This window comes from Odocoileus virginianus, chromosome 6 (genome assembly GCF_023699985.2).
Source record: "Odocoileus virginianus isolate 20LAN1187 ecotype Illinois chromosome 6, Ovbor_1.2, whole genome shotgun sequence".
In the NCBI taxonomy this organism is placed as follows: domain Eukaryota; kingdom Metazoa; phylum Chordata; class Mammalia; order Artiodactyla; family Cervidae; genus Odocoileus; species Odocoileus virginianus.
Genome location: NC_069679.1, coordinates 20,835,983 through 20,853,215, shown reverse-complemented (window position 1 = coordinate 20,853,215; position 17,233 = coordinate 20,835,983). Strand labels below are relative to the sequence as shown.

The following is a 17,233-nucleotide window of genomic DNA, read 5'->3' as shown; positions in this document are numbered from 1 at the left end:
TAGAGCTTAGAGCTGTATTTTTTTACTTGAAATTTGAGCTCAACCACTTACAGTGTGACTAGAGTGAATCACTTGTCTTTACTGTTTATTGAATACCTAGTTTATCCAGGCATTGTGCAATAATTTAATCTATATTACTTTTAATTAATTATCAGTTAATCTATATTATTTTTAATTAATTAATCCTCTCTTAGGAAGTTATATCTAACTAAAGGCATGAAGCAAATGAGGGAGGTAGGAAACATGGCAAGTATGTTAGACAAGAGTGAGCAGGCTGGGGGAGTAGGGGAGGGCAGGCTGGAGTGTAGTGGGAGGTGAGGTATGAGAGCGACCAGGGTGGGATCCCTTCAGGGCTTATTTACTAGGAGTGATAAGGGAGGCTTTAGAGCAGAGGAATTCCATGACCCATTTATGTTTTGAAAGGATCACACCGACTATTATATTGAAAATTGTTTTAAAAGGACAAGAATGGAAACTTCTCCGGCAGTCCAGTGGTTAAGACTCTGTGCTTCCACTGCATGGGGATGGGTTCAGTCCCTGGTCGGGAACTAGGATCCGGTATGCAGAAAGATAGTGATGGCTCTGACCAGCATGTTACCAGCGGTACTGGGGAGGAGTGATTGTATTCTGCATTGTGGTAGATGTAGAATGTGAAGAAAAGAGGAATAAAGGCTGCCTTCACTTTCTAATATTGTAATCTTCTTAAGAACTTTGGAAAGAAATATTTTTGTCCCTATATATGAGCTAGAAAATTAAAGCTTAGCTCTGACTTGTTCAAGTCATGCAGCTAGTGAGTTTAGGAGGAGGTTTCAAACTCAAATTTGTCTGGACTCCAAAATCCGAATTCTTCTTCCAGCACCATAATGTACAATTTGTAGTACAGTACCTGCAACATATTAGGTGCTCAGTGTATGCACTTTTTGTTATTACTGTTTTCTTTCTTTTCATTCAGACATGAATTCTTTTTTTTTCCTGTCATTATAGTTATGCTTATTCTTAATTCTTTATGCTTGTTTTTGTTAAAATATCTTTTCACCTTTTTTCTCTTTTGTATTGAAGTATAGTTGATTTACAATATTATGCTAGTTTCGGGTATATAGCAAAGTATAACAAAGTGTATAGCAAAGTAGGTATAGCACAGTTTCAGTATATAGCAAAGTCATATATTTTCTCCAGATTATTTTCCATTATCAGTTCAGTTCAGTTCAGTCTCTCAGTCATGTCTGACTCTTTGCAACCCCAGGAATCACAGCACGCCAGGCCTCCCTGTCCATCACCAACTCCTGGAGTTTACTCAAACTCATGTCCATCGAGTTGGTGATGCCATCCAGCCATCTCATCCTCTGTCGTCCCCTTCTCCTCCTGCCCCCAATCCCTCCCAGCATCAGGGTCTTTTCCAATGAGTCAACTCTTCGCATGAGGTGGCCAAAGTACTGGAGTTTCAGCTTCCGCATCAGTCCTTCCAATGAACAACCAGGACTGATCTCCTTTAGGATGAACTGGTTGGATCTCCTTGCAGTCCAAGGGTCTCTTGAGTCCAAGACTCTCAAGAGTCGTCTCCAACACCACAGTTCAATGCATCAATTCTTAGGCGCTCAGCCTTCTTCACAGTCCAACTCTCACACCCATACATGACTACTGGAAAAACCATAGCCTTGACTAGACGGACCTTTTTTGGCAAAGTAATGTCCCTGCTTTTTAACATGCTATCTAGGTTGGTCATAGCTTTCCTTCCAAGGAGTAAGTGTCTTTTAATATCATGGCTGCAATCACCATCTGCAGTGATTTTGGAGCCCCCCCAAAATAAAGTCTGCCACTGTTTCCACTGTCTCCCCATCTATTTCCCATGAAGTGATGGGACCAGATGCCATGATCTTAGTTTTCTGAATGTTGAGCTTTAAGCCAACTTTTTCACTCTCCTCTTTCACTTTCAAGAGGCTTTGTAGTTCACCTTCACTTTGCCATCAGGGTGGTGTCATCTCCATATCTGAGGTTATTGATATTTCTCCCAGCAATCTTGATTCCAGCTTGTGCTTACTCCAGCCCAGCATTTCTCATGATGTACTTTGCATATAAGTTAAATAAGCAGGGTGACAATATACAACCTTGACGTACTCCTTTTCCTATTTGGAACCAGTCTGTTGTTCCATATCCAGTTCTAAATTTTCCATTATAGGTTATTATAAAACACTGAATATAATTCCAGTTCCCTGTACTACACAGTAAACCCTTGTTGTTTGTCTATTTTATATATATAATAGATAATTTTTATCTGTTAACTCATATTTCAATTTATCTCTACCCTTAAAAAAAGTTTCAAAGTTGGGTAAGAGTAGTTCATATAACCATAGATATTATAAATTTAACCAGTATATGATTATTTTTTTAAGATATGATTATTTCCTATTTATTAGGATATAAATTTATCCTAATATGATTATTTTATTAGGATACAGTTATTTGCCTATTTTGCATAAGCTTTGCACTTTTGACTCCTAAGGAAGTTCTAAAAACAAGAATAATCATCCATTAGCATTTGGAAACTTTTTTGCATCGATTTAGTCTTACTAAAATTAATATTTCTAATCTGCTTGGAGATTTCATTTTTATCTGTTTAGGAATAGCTTGTGGAAATTAAATATGTTTATGTTGTATACATAAATTTCATTATGCAAAACATACTTTTTAAAGTATTTTATATGCTAAAATCCTTGAGAGAAACAGTATGTTTAAAATCAAAGTAATTGCTATGGATCTAAGTATAGAACATTAAAATGTTATGTGATTTTTTAAAAATTATTTTATAGGTGTAAAAGGCTTAATCTCCAGCCTTTAACTTACCTTTGGCAGAGAAACCAGGAAGATTTGCTCCAAGAGATGATATCATCTAACATTCAAGCAATCATCATAAAAGTAGCAGCTCTAGGTATGTAGCCAGGCTTTCAAGGGAGCTGTCTGTTACCACTCAGCTATTCTGAGTTCACTAATAAACAGTTACAACTTAAAAGGAAGATTGATTTAGAATATAAAATGTGGAGTTATAAGCTAAAGGAATTGAGTAAGGGGAAGTTTTAGAATGGGCTTTTGATTATTTACCAAAGTGATTAATAGTGAGTCTTTTTTCTTTTTTGGCTTTCTTTTTTGTTCCTAAATATATAATTGTCTCTAAATTGGTATTATATTGTAGTCCTTCAGTTTAAGTTCCTTTTATAAGATATGGAATTCAGATTCATAGGGAACAAAAAGTATAGATTGATTATTTTTTGAAACTCTTTAAAATCTGTATGTGGCACAACACATAGTTTTATCTTTTTTTTTTTTAACACACCTTGAATAATGCTAAGTATCACTAGAAAGATTGACTCTCTGGTATCAGAAATATGCTGGGTAGTGGATTTTTGTTGAAGGCAATGAGAAATTCACGTTTGATACAGTGTCATTTGATCAGTTAGCATAGACACAACAGGCAGGTGGTAATCTGATTCAAATATGGATATTACATGTGAACACATTTAATTTGTTGTTTTAAATTTTTATAATTATATTCATGTTCAAGAAACCATGGGGTTTGAGCCCAATTCATTTATTTCATGAGCCTATTACAGTAAATGCCCTGGAGCCTCAGGGTTCTCAAAGCCTAAATCATATACCTCATTTCATAGTATATACCTTGCTGATCTCTGAAATAACAAGGTCTCAAGCTGTGGAAGATGTTACAAATACATTCACGTTTTAAACAGCATTAAAAGGAAGATTCCATAGTATTTCTTCTTGGTAAACACCAAGCCACTCTCTTCTTGTGGAAATCAAGGTGTTATCTTTAGCGGAAAGCCTTATTTAGAGAACATGCAATTGATCTCCTTAGCTGTTAAAAAGAAAAAAATGAGGTGGTTTTGTGTTCTCATTTTTGAGAAAATGTTGCTCAGCAACTCTTATGATTGAAATTCTCACTACAGATATATTTGTCTTGAGTTTCCCTATGAATGTACAGAGTATGCTCTCACTTTCTTTGTTGCCCACTTGCAGATTTTCTAAGATTGCATAGTTACATATTGAAGTTCATGTGACACTTCACTGGACAGTACATATTCTACCCCTAATACTACTAGAAAATGGAGTAGACTCTAACCCTGAGAGAACCTGCCCTGTTAAAAAAACAGAGCTATAGAATATGACCTTACTGTGACTGATATTACTTTTCATTTGTGTGTCTGTATGTGTGTGCACCTCTGTGTAAAGGTTGGAGATGGTGATTAACAGTATTAAACTTTTGGGTAAAGTATAAAACCAAATTGATTTGTCCTTGACATTCGAATGACAAAATTATAGATCTGATTTTAACATTTATAGCATAGTTTCTATTGATTGACTATAGGTGTGCAGAGACAGAAATTATTCTCAAGAACACTATTAAAGAAAGATTTGCTGAGTGGCACATTCCTTCTAAAGACACAGATATAAATGATGCAGTGCAGGTTTTCAGGCTTCCCCCTGCCCCACCCCCAACATATACACACTTTAATTTTCAGAAGAAGTTTTAAGCAAAAAAAATGGAACAATAGGACCTTTCCATGTGGAGAAGTTGTCAGCAAAGTTTTGTGGCCATAAAATTATGCACTGGTCTTATATGAGGGTTGGTTCTATATGGATGTATAGAAACATATTTCTAATAATTGTGTTACATAACCTCCATGTCTTACAGGTATGAGTGAACTCATGAAATTTTCATATTAATGACTTAGTATTTATTGATGTTTCTGGTTTTTAGACTTTTTTAAACACTATTTCCATATTGAATTTCAGAACAATCCTCCCATTTAGAAATATTTATTTTTAATGGTATAAGTATTACATGAAAACATTCTTGCCATATATGGTAAATTTTCACGATACATAAAAAATTTGTTGTATTTTCTATCAACTCTTCTCTTGCCAATCATTCCCTTTCCCAGAGATACCACTGGAGTGATGCTGATCATCTTTTTTTGGTATGTGTATATATAATATTGGGACTTCCCTGGTGTCTCAAATGGTAAGGAATGTGCCTACAATGTGGGAGACCCAGTTCGATCACTAGGTCAGGGAGATCCCCTGGAGAAGGGAATGGCAACCCACTCCAGTACTCTTGTTTGGAGAATTCTATGGATAGAGGAGCCTGGCAGGCTATAGTCTATAGGGTCACAAAGAGTCAGACACAACTGAGCGACTAACATACACACACATATATGGAGCATATTCTGTATGATTCAACCATATAAAATTCAAGAATAGAAAAAAATGAATCTACAGTGTTAAGAATCTGGAAAACTGTTATCTCCAGGAGGGCAAGTATTGACTAGGTAGTGATGATCTAAATCTGGCAATGATCTAAATCTGGATTTGGGTTTTGATTACATAGATATGTCTGATTTTTTAAAATTCATTAAGTTGAACACAGATCCATTGGCATAAATGATGTCATGTGAGTAGGTCATGAAAACCTTGTTCTTGGGAAGTGAAGAAACTATTCAGGGGGAAGTAACAGATCTTCCAACTTAGTTACCTTGCATAGGGTCACATAGTTTAAAAAAAAAAAAAAAAACAACTTTCAAGTCATCCAAAAGAAAGGAGGCAAAAAGGAGGGAAATGAAAACATAGGAGAAAAGATATGTATGTGTTCTCCAAATATACAAAATTAACAGAGATGTACCTGGAGAATCCCCACCCTACATTTTGAAATTAACCAACATACTTCTATTAACCCACTAATCAAAGAAGAAAGTAGAGAGTTGAGAGAAAATTGAGAGTTGTGAGATACAAGTAAGCTCATATTATATAATTCCATTTATGTGACATTTTAAAAATAGAAAATTATAGACACATGGTAAGTAACTGGATGCCAGATGCTGGGAGTTGGAGAAAGGACTGACTGCAGAGTGGGAAAATGACAGCATCCAACTTTTCTCATTAACTTTTTTAGAGTGGTGGAAATATTCTGTATAATTATGTTGATGCTTGCATGCCTGTATATATTTACTGAAATTTTAAATTGGCGTATTTTATTTTAAAGCCAATTTTAAAAATGAAAACAAACATGGCAATGAATAAAAAAAATTTCCCAAAGCCAAGAACTGGAATATTAGCTGGCAAGTAGACTATATTGGACCTTTACCAAAAGCCCCAAGAGGCTGCAAATGAGTGTTAACTGGGATGATACCTGTTTAACACTAAGCCGGATTTAACTTAGGCAACATTGGGAAGTATGGTTAAAGTTTGGAGCAGCCAATTCCCCATCCTTTGGCCCACTTCAGTATAATCTGACCATTGTATATATTTCACTTCTATAAACACACAGAAATGGACAAGAAATATCTCACAGGTGTGCTACATTTGTTAACATCCATAGAGCAGCAATATAATTGAAGACTGAAACAGGAAATTGATGCACTAGTTAATTAAAATGGCCAGAAAGGAAAAGAAGATTTAATGATTAGCTTAATTAAATTATTTAATGCTAACATTGACTATGGTAGCAAGTAATGCCAAGATTCTACTGGGAATACTTCTGGGATTGGAAGGTAAGAATGAGGTGATGGGGGATGATTTAAGTATACAACTATCTATTTTTCCCATTTTACAAGTTTTTTCTTTTGTTTTGCCTGATCTTTTGGTCCCAGGCCTGAGCTTAAAGTTACATGTACCAAAAGAAAATGTTATCAGTGCAGAAAACACAATATTAATACTACTGAATTTGACAGTACCTATCCTTAAAGACTCTTGGGAATATGTCACAGCTTCACCCACGGAGGTAAATTAAGGCCTATGTCTAAACACAAGGCCATGTGTCCTGTGATTCTTTATCTGTCAAAATCTGTAACATCAACCTTGGAGTGAGTCCAAGGAGAAGTGTTAACAACACTGCTTGCTTACTGCTCCCATGGTTTTATAAGACATCTACTGAGCCAGAAAGGCCAGTCATAGGGGAAAGGGTATAGGTCAAAACAGGGTGTAAATGGAATTCAGGGATTCAGAGGAGATGGGAAAGCACTTGTTAAGTAGATTACAATTCTAGCAGAGTGCAATCATGTGACCTCCATGCCGGCCCCTCTGAGCTAGAGAATAACACACTTAAGGTATCCCTCTCGGATCTAATACTAACTACTTATGTTGAGAGGAAACTCTGGACCTCTTTTCTACAGAGAATGGGAGTTGCTGATATATAAGCTCTACCTGAAGATTTTACCTGGGCAATCTGAAGCAACAGAATGACAAAGTTCCAGTTGATGGTTCAGTGTAGGGGGAGTTTATTTACCATAACTCAGTTATTGATTTGTTGTCTGTAGTTACCGTTCCGATCATTTTTCTGATGATAATTACTAATGAATTATGTAGGTGAAAAATTCTGAACAGTAGAGCTTTTTCATTCTTCGTGGGCATAAAACAAAACAGTATGTTGCTAAGACACCTACCTAGGTATAATGGAAAACAGATTTTTACCGCCTGTCATAGCTTGATCTTAGAGAAGGAAATATCAACCCACTCCAGTGTTCTTGCCTGGAGAATTCCATGGACAGAGATACCTGGCAGGCCACAGTCCATGGGAGTCACGAAGAGTCAGACATGACTGAGAGACTAATACTATAGCCTGATCTAGTCCTTCAAATACAGAATATGTGACTGTAATGGACTTCATTTAAATCACTGTAGAATCACTACAGTGTCAACCCCAAAATCACTGCAGATGATGACTGCAGCCATGAATTAAAGATGCTTGCTTCTTGGAAGAAAAGCTATGACAAACCTAGACAGCATATTGAAAAGCAGAGACATTACTTTGCTAACAAGGGTCCATCTAGTCAAAGCTATGGTTTTTCCAGTAGTCATAAATGGATGGGAGAGTTGGACCATAAAGAAAGCTAGGACCTGAAGAATTGATGCTTTTGAACTATTGCATTGGAGAAGACTCTTGAGAGTCCTTGGACTGCAAGGAGATCCAACCAGTCCATCCTAAAGGAAATCAGTTCTGAATATTCATTGGAGAGACTGATGCTGAAGCTGAAGCTGAAGCTAATGCTCCAGTACTTTGGCCACCTGATGGGAAGAACTGACTCATTGGAAAAGACCCTGAAGCTGGGGAAGATCAAAGACAGGAGGAGAAGGAGACAATAGAGGATGTGATGGTTGGATGGCATCACTGACTCAATGGACATGAGTTTGAGCAATCTTCAGGAGCTGGTGATGGACAGGAATGCCTGGCGTACTGCAGTCCATGGGGTCGCTAAGAATGGACACGACTGAGTGACTGAACTGGACTGAGTGGACTTCATTTAAGGAAATTGGAACACTGCTCTTGAGGGAGATGGACTTACTAGAGATACAGTGAATTGATATTACTGATAACACTTCTCTGGAGTTATGCAAAGTACATTTGTGGAAAACCTGTGACATATAATATAATATGCTAATTGATAATCTCATGAGATTTACATATTGTGTACAAACCATTTTTCTAAACTATACAAATGTCACTAATGTACCATGGTAATAACACGTGTTGTGGCTTGATTACTATTTCCTCTACTGTGCTAGATGTTCTATATGGATTTTTGATCCTGACTTTTCAGTTCTATATCGGACCAAAATACATAGTATTCCTGAAAGCTCATCATGATGAAAAGAATTTACTAGTCCAAATATAGACACTAGAGGGAGCTCTCTTCCAGGAGACTGACTACATCTAGAAATGGCCCTGGAGGGACAACAGAGCTCTAAATAACTGGACTAATAATAGAGTATTTACTTTCATGGAACATTGTGTCAGTCAACAGTATTGGGATAGGGCCTAAATACTTACCCAGAGGAGACTATGGGATATTCTAATCATTATGGAAATTGCTATGTTTAAAGATCAACAATCAGGAGTATCAGAAACCAAGCTAAGAATGCCACTTAGCATACTACCATTATCATAGATTATGGTAAGACATTACTGAACATGTGACCCTTATGCTTGTTTTCTAATGGCCCAAGTACCACAGATCTAATGAAATTTGCCTTTTCATGGTGCATTGGTGGAGATTGGACAGGTAAAGGAATAACACTCTTGACCTGAAGAGAGCATGTTGCACAATGACATCTGGAAACCAATGGCTGCTAAAACCTATACTGTGATGTCTGGGATACAGGTAAATCCTCAAACAAGATGGAATCCACAGTTTAATTGAACAGTAGTATCTCTGGTCACACCACCCTAGTCACAGTGAAAGTGAATGTATGCGAAAGAAAGTTGATTTTGATGGACAAGAAATGAAGAATGGTGCTTTAATTCTAATTGACTCTTTATGTCCTCTTGTGCCAGAGCATATGTATGACAGAGCATATGTATGACAGAGTATGACAGTGAAGGACATGGAGAGTTGTTCTGATGGTCCTTGACCTCTGCTTGATTTGCTGTGTTGTTTGTTTACTTCTGTTCTTTAAATTATCAGTAAAAATCAGTGCTGAATAAGGTCTCAGATTTGTTTGAATCTGACTTGACAATCCAGTCTTTTGGTTTAACTCAATTTCTCATTTATTTTGTACCATATTATATAAGTAGGGTTGTAGAGAAAATGCATTTATGCTTCTGCACAATTAGGGCTTTCTGAGCAAATTTTACAGCAACTTGGGACCTCAGTTAAAAGCATTAGAATTTAATGTATGATGGAATAGACAGAGAGGACTCCAGAGAGACTTACTTCTCTGGAGGTCTGTGTTTACATTTCAAGGGTGGAGGGATGAGACCTGGACCTTGGAGACATCTCCTGGGTTGTAAAACTGGAGACACTAGTTTTATTCCTCCCCAGAGAGATTTTTTTTTACGTTACAAAATGAAGGCACAAGTCTTTGCTTTTACTTTTCCAAAGAATCTCTCAGAAGGAGAGGGGAAACAACTGTCCCCTTTTTCCTAAGTAAATATACAGCTTTATACCTTCCCTACAGAGGATGCAACTACTTGAAAGATTGCATCTCATTCTCATCATCTTGCTTCTGAGTAAAGAGCTGACACCAAGAAGAACCAGAATGGAATTATCTCTTTATTGTCTGTATGAGTATTATCTGTTCTGCTCCAAGAAATTCATGTTGACTTTCAGCATGTTAATAAATATGGATATTAAAATTTTCGCAATGTGTGAAACAGTTTCAGAACCACAATGCTAATACCCCCACCATCGCTGTAATTGTTGAAAACAGTTAAAAATAATTTTTTACATGTACTCTCCTGAATTTCACTTATCTCTTAAAAGTTCTATATCTGTTTTGTCTGAGCTTATACCTATTATATACTGTACACTATTTATAACAGTTTTATGGAAATATAATTAATACGCCATGCAGTTCACCCATTTAAAGTGTACAATTAGTAGTATATTCACAGTATATTCCCATCATTATGTCTTTATATGTTTGCTATTCTGCACATTTCCTATGAGCGGAATCCTGCAGTATGTTGTCTTTCATGACTAGCTTCTTTCAAAACCTGAAATAGTGTTTTCAAGGTTTATCTATATGATAGCCTGGATCAGTATTTGATGTCTTTTTATTGCCATATAACATTCCGTAATGAATAGTCCCTTTCTTTATTGCTTGATTCAGTTTGCTCATACTCTGTTTAGGAATTTTGCATGCATGTTGAAAAGAAGGATATAATCTTCTTTCCTAGTAATGACATATACGGGTAATAAGGTTACCCTGGCCTCATAAAACTTAGAAGTGTTTCCTCTTTTTCTGTTGTCTGAGACATTCTCAGTAAGATTGGTGAGTCAGTAAGTAATTTCTTAATTTTTCTTCTTATCCATTTTCATTTTATCCACTTAAAGTTAACTATTTTTCATGATTTTGTAAAAAAATTTCTATCTTTTGGTCTGTGGGATATTTTAATGTTTCACATTGTTCTAAGAGGGATTAATTAGCTTTAATTATAATTAGCTTTAATCTTTTCAAAATTATTTTTCAGCTTATAATTTTTAAAATATTAATACAAAAAAATACAATAAAACCTTTTCAGTACTTCCTAATCAATATAAGGAATTTAAGGGACTAGCCCATAGACAGTCCAGAAACTGTCCTATTTGGGATCCTTATATCCCAATGATACGAAGGATTGACCTTTGATTCAAAATGGCTTGCTGTATTTTTTTCAGTAATATGTTTAACATGATGGGCCTTTTATGTTCTATTTTATAAGCTGAAAATAAAGGTGAATAGAAAAAAAGTTTTATAAGAATATAGCCATGCTTATTTGTTTACATATTGTCTGTGGATACTTTCTTGTTACAATGTAGGAGTTGAGTAATTGCAAAAGAGACCATATGGCCCACAAAACCCAAAATGTTTACTGTTTGGCTTGTAGAAAATGTTTACCAATTCCAGTCTAGAGACCTGTTGGGATTTCACTCTAGTCAGACAATTTTATTGAGGTATCTTTGAGGGGATTTGAGACTCAGAATCCTGCCTGGAAAGCATTCTCATGGGAGAATGCTGCTGATTCTTTGTGTTGACAAGGTATCTTCATTCAATTCTTATTTCTTCTAATTTAAAGGAACTTGAATCCTTGCCTGTATGTGTTGGGTATATATTCTTTACTTTTTCCAATATTTCTCTCCCAGTTTCTACTCCCTGAAGTTTGAACACACATTATTGTTACCATATATATAGTTATTTTATGTATATAGACACACACACACACACACACACAGGGGCTTTCCTGGTGGCTCAGACAGTAAAGAATCTGCCTGCAATGCATATGTATGTTGTTGTTGTTATTGTCCAGTCGCTAAGCTATGTCCGACTCCTTGACCCCATCAACTACAGCACGCCAGGCTTCCCTGTCCTTCACTATCTCCCGGAGGACTTTGCTCAGACTCATGTCCATTGAGTCACTGATGCCATCTAACTATCTCATCCTCTGTCACCCCCCTTCTCCTCTTGCCCTGTGTTTTCTAGAGTCAACATTTGTATTTCATGATCTGATTTATAGAACTTCTTTGACACAATTATATATCTGACTGGGTTTTGGTTCTTGACACCAGTTATTTTATGTTACAACTTCCCTTCCCTTAACTGGTTTTTTTTTTTTTTTCTTAATTTGTTCTGGTGAAATACGTCTTCAATATTTATTCAGGAATTGTATGTATTTCAAATTTTTTTTTTCTTGAGCTCAGGTTGTCTTTCTTTTGCTTTAACATATGAAAGTCAACACATGTTTATGGATAATTTGAGTTTTCTCCTTTTGTAAGTAACGTGCTTGCTTGCTTGTTTGTTTTTCATATATTTCCTTTACTGTTTTATTTTCTTGTTATGCAAAAAGAGAGACTTACATGTTGTATAATTGTGCTGCAACATAAATCCAATGCACCTCTCTATCTCCACCTCTAAAAATCACTGGAAGTTTTCCATGCAGCAGATGGAATATAGGCAAGACAGTAAAGCCTGTGGTTTTCAGTGGAGCTGGGAGATGTATTTTTCTTTTTTGACAGGTTCAGAAAAGTCAGTGTCTAAATTGTGGTTAAATCTTGGGACTTTTTTACTTCCTGTATTATACTTTTAATCTCACGTTTTTATCTGCTTTGTTAAAGATTTTTCAGGTATTTCAGATGAGATATAGTTATGATTTGGGATACTAGAATAGTATCACAATTTCAAAATAACAGTGTTTTTAAGTGACTCGTATGGTTTAATTTGAAAGATAATAGATGACTTCATAATTGACTTACACCAGTTTTTCAGGGAGAAAATGTTTGTATTAAGCAATTAAAAACATAATTATAATGATTATTGCACAAAGCCCATCTTTATAAGGTCTTAAAGAGCAAATGCTATACTACAAATAGTTTTAGATAGTGATTAGATTGAAAGTGACTGATTTTATTTTATTTTATTATTTGGGTACTGGATAAAGAAAGATTTTATAAGAATAAATTTGTCACCTGCCTTAGGCAGGAGTAATTAGATGTAAGCAAATTTAATGGAGTCTGTGTGCTCTGGGGCCATTCAGCTGTGCTTCAATAATTGCAACTTTTTTTTTCCCCAAGTATGAAGGTTTTTTAACATATCAGTAGCAAAAATGTTTAAGTATAGGGTGTCCATTTATCTTTTAGGTAAATAACTATATGGACTTTATATGCAAAGAAGCAATGAATGGATTAACAAGTAGTAGACTACAGTCAGAAATGAATGTTGCTGATGGTATGCAGTTATTCTGTTTCCCTAATTCAGTAGCATTAACATGACTTAAGACTACTTCCATCCTTTGTTGTCCTTCATTCTGTTTACCATCACTAAAAAAATTCAAGGTTTACTTAAACAATATATATTTGAACAAGTAAATATTATATTTTGATACTTCCCTTTTTAATTCAGTTTTTACAAATTAAAAAGGTTTAATGTTTTTCCAAGACACAGATCCACAATAACAAATTATTTTTTCCTCTTTTTTCTCCCCCCGAAGTGTAGGTTTATCTATTCTGTACAAAATCTCCTGGAATCTAGCTCCTGTTAATCGCTATTCTGATTTTGCCACTTCTCACTCATAAAAACTACACACCAATACTCAGTGAAAATAGAATTACTAAAATATTATTTATATCAAGGATAGGTTTTTTCTCATTACAGAAATCCTTACAATATTGAATTCTGTTGATATTTAAAATGTGATTTAACTTACGGTTTTTCAAAGACATCTTTTGTATAAAGAATCAGAGTATGAGTATGTAAGAATGTATGTCTGCAAGTAAAGATAAAACAAATGGCTTAATAATTAATTCATGTTTAATTAAACAAACCTCATAGGAAGTTGATAATAGGTTAGTATCAACATGTAGAAGGCCTGTGTTGATGTACCACATCATTCTCTCTCTATCCTGCTCTTTCATTCTTTTAAACAATTATTTGAATAAGCACTTGCATGGTATGCTGATTAAATTTGTGACACAGAGATTCTTGGGATCACTAATACTTTGAATGATAGAGTCAGAATACTGACTCACATTATTGGCTGGAACTAGAGACTAAATCTGACCAGATGAAATGTAATGGAGGTAAATATAGAGTTCTGATTTTTAATCCCTAAAACCAACTTCAAAACATAGAATGGGTGTGATATTGCTTAACACTAGGACTTGAGACAAAAATCTTTGAGATTTTGATTTTACACTTACATGTGTAAATTGTAGGTACAAAGTAGGTGCTGAAGCAGCTAAGGAAATCTGAGGGGTTGCATTAACAAACAGGATAAATATTTGGATCCTCAGACTAGGCAAAATCTATTCCTTGGGGGTGGGGGGGGGGGGGGCTGAAAATAAAACCAATGATGGATTAGCAGCAAATATCTCCAGAAAATGTTAAGTATGAAAAAAATAAAAAATTGTTTTATGTTTCTTGTATTTCCTTTAAGGAATGGAAATTGCTTTTTTAAACCGGGGGAAAGATTGGAGTAAGATGGGAAACAGAAACACCTATAATTCAGTGAGTGGCGAGTGACCAGAACATTGAAGGGACAAGAAATGGTGCCATAGGAGGACCATTTAGTTCAATTCAGTTCAGTTGCTCAGTCGTGTCCAACTCTTTGCGACCCCAACACGCCAGCCTTCCCTATTCATCACCAACTCCCGGAGCTTACTCAAACTCATGTCCATCAAGTCAGTGATGCCATCCAATCATCTCATCCTCTGTCAGTCCCTTCTCCTCCTGCCCTCAATCTTTCCCAGCATCAGGGTCTTTTCCAATGAGTCATTTCTTCACATCAGGTGGCCAAAGTATTGGAGTTTTAGCTTTAACATCAGTCCTTCCAGTGAATACCCAGGACTGATCTCCTTTAGGATGGACTGGTTGGATCTCCTTGCAGTCCAAGGGACTCTCAAGAGTCTTCTCCAACACCACAGTTCAAAAGCATCAGTTCTTCGTTGCTCAGCTTTCTTTATGGTCCAACTCTCACATCCATATATGACTACTGGAAAAACCATAGCCTTGACTAGATGGACCTTTGTTGGCAAAGTAATATCTCTGCCTTTTAATATGCTGTCTAGGATGGTCATAACTTTTCTTCCAAGGAGAAAGTGTCTTTTAATTTCATGGCTGCAGTCACCATCTGCAGTGATTTTGGAGTCCCCCCAAATAGTCTGCCACTGTTTCTGCTGTTTCCCCATCCATTTGCCATGAAGTGATGGGACCAGATGCCATGATCTTAGTTTTCTGAATGTTGAATTTTAAGCCAACTTCTTTACTCTCCTCTTTCACTTTCATCAAGAGGCTATTTAGTTCCTCTTCAGTTTCTGCCATAAGTGTGGTATCATCTGCATATCTGAGGTTATTGTTATTTACCTGGCAATCTTGATTCCGGCTTGTACTTCATGCAGCCTGGTATTTCACATGATGTATTCTGCATATAAGTTAAATAAGCAGGGTGACAGTATACAATCTTGACGTATTCCTTTCCCAATTTGGAACCAGTCTGTTCCATGTACAGTTGTAACTATTGCTTCTTGACCTGCAAACAGATTTCTCAGGAGGCAGGTAAGAAGCTCTGTTTTTCTCATCTCTTGAAGAGTTTTCCACAGTTTGTTGTGATCCACACAGTCAAATGCTTTGGCATTGTCAATAAAGCAGAAGTAGATGTTTTTCTGAGACTCTTTTGCTTTTTCAAGGACTATTTAAAGGAACCATTTATTTAGGCTGAAGTGAAGGCAGCAGGTTACTGGGCCAAGGAGAATGGATATTTTTATAGCAGTCCATAGTATTTGAAAGTCTGCTGATACTTTCTGTGGCTTCAGAGACCAATTCTAAGAGAAAGTGGAAGCTGTATAGTGAAGCAAATCTTGGTTTGGTATCAGAACGTTTTGACATTTGGAGCTCTCAAATAGTGGCATTAGGAGGTTGCCATAGGCCCTTGTGTGACTTTCTTCAAGCTTCTAATGCATGCCCTTGCTCTTTCTTATGTAAAACTGTCCCCTCATGCTGAAAAAGAAGTATCTGAGGTTGAAGAACTGAGCTGACTAAGGTTGCTTTGGGGAGGAAATTCCATCCTTCCTCAACGACTTATGGCTCTATTCATGAAGGGTAAAGGTTTGCCCCCATTAGGTAACTTTAGAACAATATGCCATTTGCTCTGAGGGCAGTTCTATAGATAGAATTTTGGAAATGGATTGATTAAAGGCGAATATGTATTCTACTGGAGTAAGCATATATAGTGTGCAAAGGTGGCCACTGTGAAGGTGACAGCCCTCATTTAAATACATAAAAATCAGTCTCATTATGACTTCTTAGTTTTCATTAAAATCTGAAGCTTACATGGAACCTGAAGAGGACTTTAAACTAGTTATGGCTTTCCGATTCCACTTGTTAGGTAAAGATTTTGTTACATGTTCATTTTACCCTTGCTTGTTGGTCTCTTACTATATGTTTGTTTGTTTTTCTTGACTTGGAAGCACATGATTTAGAAGGATATTTCCCTACGGGCTTCCCTGGTAGCTCAACTGGTAAAGAATTTGCCTGCAATGCAGGAGACCCTAGTTTGATTCCTGAGTCTGGAAGATCCCTGGAGAAGGGATAGTCTATCCACTCCAGTATTCTTGGGCTTCCCTGGTGGCTCAGATGGTAAAGAATCCAGCTGCTATACAGGAGACCTGGGTTCGATCCTTGGGTCAGGAAGATCCCCTGGAGGAGGGCATGGCAAGGCACTTCAGTAGTCTTGCCTAGAAAATCCCATGGACAGAGAAGCCTGGTGGGCTACAATCCATAAGATCGCAGAGTTGGACACAACTAAGTGACTAAGCATGGACACATGTCCTTCCCTACTGTTGCTCCACATCTTGTCTATAGTGAAATTGTTTTTTTTTTTAAACTGAAGGTGAACTGTGTGTCTGGAAGAGGTAACACAGTGTTAGGGAATAAAAGAGAAATTGGCCCTGAAACTTTGTTTTCATTACTTAGCAAGTTTTACAATTAATGACTGAAGTTTCTCTTGTGGCCTCTGTTCCCAAAGACTGTGCTTATTTATTTTTCCCAGTAGTCTCATGTGACCTTGTTAAAAGCTTCATGTAATTCCCAAATAAATTACATTTACTGGTTTACTTCTATCTAGTATTTTATTGACATTTCCAGATAAGTTTAATAGGATGGAGAGAAACAGTGTTCTCTTTATAGACTCAGTGGGTGATTTGACCTTAGCAGGTTAACCTTATCCTGATGTTGAAGGAAGCTATTCTTAATTAGACTT

The 17,233-nt window shown here is 36.3% G+C and overlaps 1 protein-coding gene across 1 annotated transcript in view; it reads left to right on the top strand.

Annotated features, from left to right (window-relative positions):
- DPH6 (diphthamine biosynthesis 6) overlaps nt 1–17,233 on the top strand; it is a 191,277-nt gene that overhangs the window by 102,258 nt on the left and 71,786 nt on the right. The window contains exon 5 of the mRNA XM_020879113.2: nt 2,808–2,926. Within this exon, the coding sequence (XP_020734772.1) occupies nt 2,808–2,926 (119 nt within the window). The remainder of the gene's footprint in view (nt 1–2,807; nt 2,927–17,233) is intronic.